Genomic DNA, 1,178 nt, shown 5'->3' with positions numbered 1-1,178 from the left:
GCGGCCCGGCGGGAGGCGGCGGTGAGCCCGGACATGGGTGTTTCTCTCCGGGAAGCGCTGCCCCGTGGCCTGTTGGTACCTGCGGGCGGGCGCCCGCTGGAAAGTCCCTTTTTCTGGTGAACGGTCCGCGTTCCTCGCCCTGGGCTCTCGCCATGAACACTATGAAAACCACCTACATCGTGCTGGAACTGATCATCGCTGTGCTCTCTATCGCGGGCAACGTCCTGGTCTGCTGGGCTGTGGCCATCAACAGCACCTTGAAGAATGCAACCAACTATTTCCTGGTGTCCCTAGCAGTGGCTGATATCGCCGTGGGTCTGTTAGCCATCCCTTTTGCCATCACCATCAGCATTGGATTCCAGGTGGATTTTCACAGCTGCCTCTTCTTCGCCTGCTTCGTGCTGGTGCTGACCCAGAGCTCCATTTTCAGCTTGCTGGCGGTGGCCATCGACAGGTACCTGGCTATTAAGATCCCACTGAGGTAAGAGGCTGGAGCGGATGCGGGTAGCCCCATTCCCTGGCAGCCCACGGTGTGACCGTCCTTGCCTTAGTGCGCAGCAACTTCTAGTGTTGCTGTAAGAGGTTTGCTGCTCACAAGTGGTATGAAAACAGCAGAGATCTTGGACTCACGTGCTGCAGGACTGGGACCAGGTTTTTGGTGTCTTGCCTCTTCAAAATACACCTGGGAGCATGGTTTCTTGAGGATGTTTGTCTGGGGAGGGTCAGCGGCTTCTTAGGGAGCGATGCAGCGATGCAGGAGTGTGCTTGGGATAGTTGTAGCTAATCTATGTAGGTATTTATACAGCCCCCATTCCTGTGGAGTCTGGGCATACCCAGGGCATTAAACTGAGGAGCAACCGCTCCTTCTCCTACTTCCCAGCCTGTGGGCGAAGGAGTCTTGCAGGCTGCTCTCAGAGTGCTGGTCTCTTCCTGAGCTCAGGGCACAACACTTTTGGAAAGGCTGAAAGTCATCTTGAATAGAGCTTAGTATGACTTTGGACGAGCCTCATATTCTCAGCTAGGACTAGAGTCTAACGAGGCTGACTTCCAGATTTTAGAGGGACATAATGAATGAGCTGAAAGTGCAATTTGTTCCATCTACAAATGCTGAAACCTCGTTTCAGCGCTTGTATACGTGCGTACCTGTTCCTTCCGAGTGCTTATCACGAGAGAGCCTG

At 54.2% G+C, this 1,178-nt stretch overlaps 1 protein-coding gene across 1 annotated transcript; it reads left to right on the top strand.

Moving 5' to 3' along the window:
* Positions 1-152: 152 nt before the first annotated feature.
* Positions 153-481, top strand: LOC104499539 (adenosine receptor A2b; the record flags this gene model as incomplete). Its single annotated transcript, XM_010143055.1, has 1 exon — positions 153-481. A coding segment is annotated over exon 1 (329 nt), but the record flags the coding sequence as incomplete, so codon positions are not given.
* Between the last annotated feature and the right edge of the window lie 697 nt (positions 482-1,178).

Source organism: Buceros rhinoceros, unplaced genomic scaffold (genome assembly GCF_000710305.1).
Source record: "Buceros rhinoceros silvestris isolate BGI_N320 unplaced genomic scaffold, ASM71030v1 scaffold41129, whole genome shotgun sequence".
NCBI lineage: Eukaryota > Metazoa > Chordata > Aves > Bucerotiformes > Bucerotidae > Buceros > Buceros rhinoceros.
The sequence above is the reverse complement of the archived record's forward strand: the minus strand, read 5'-3'. Positions and strand labels throughout refer to the sequence as shown.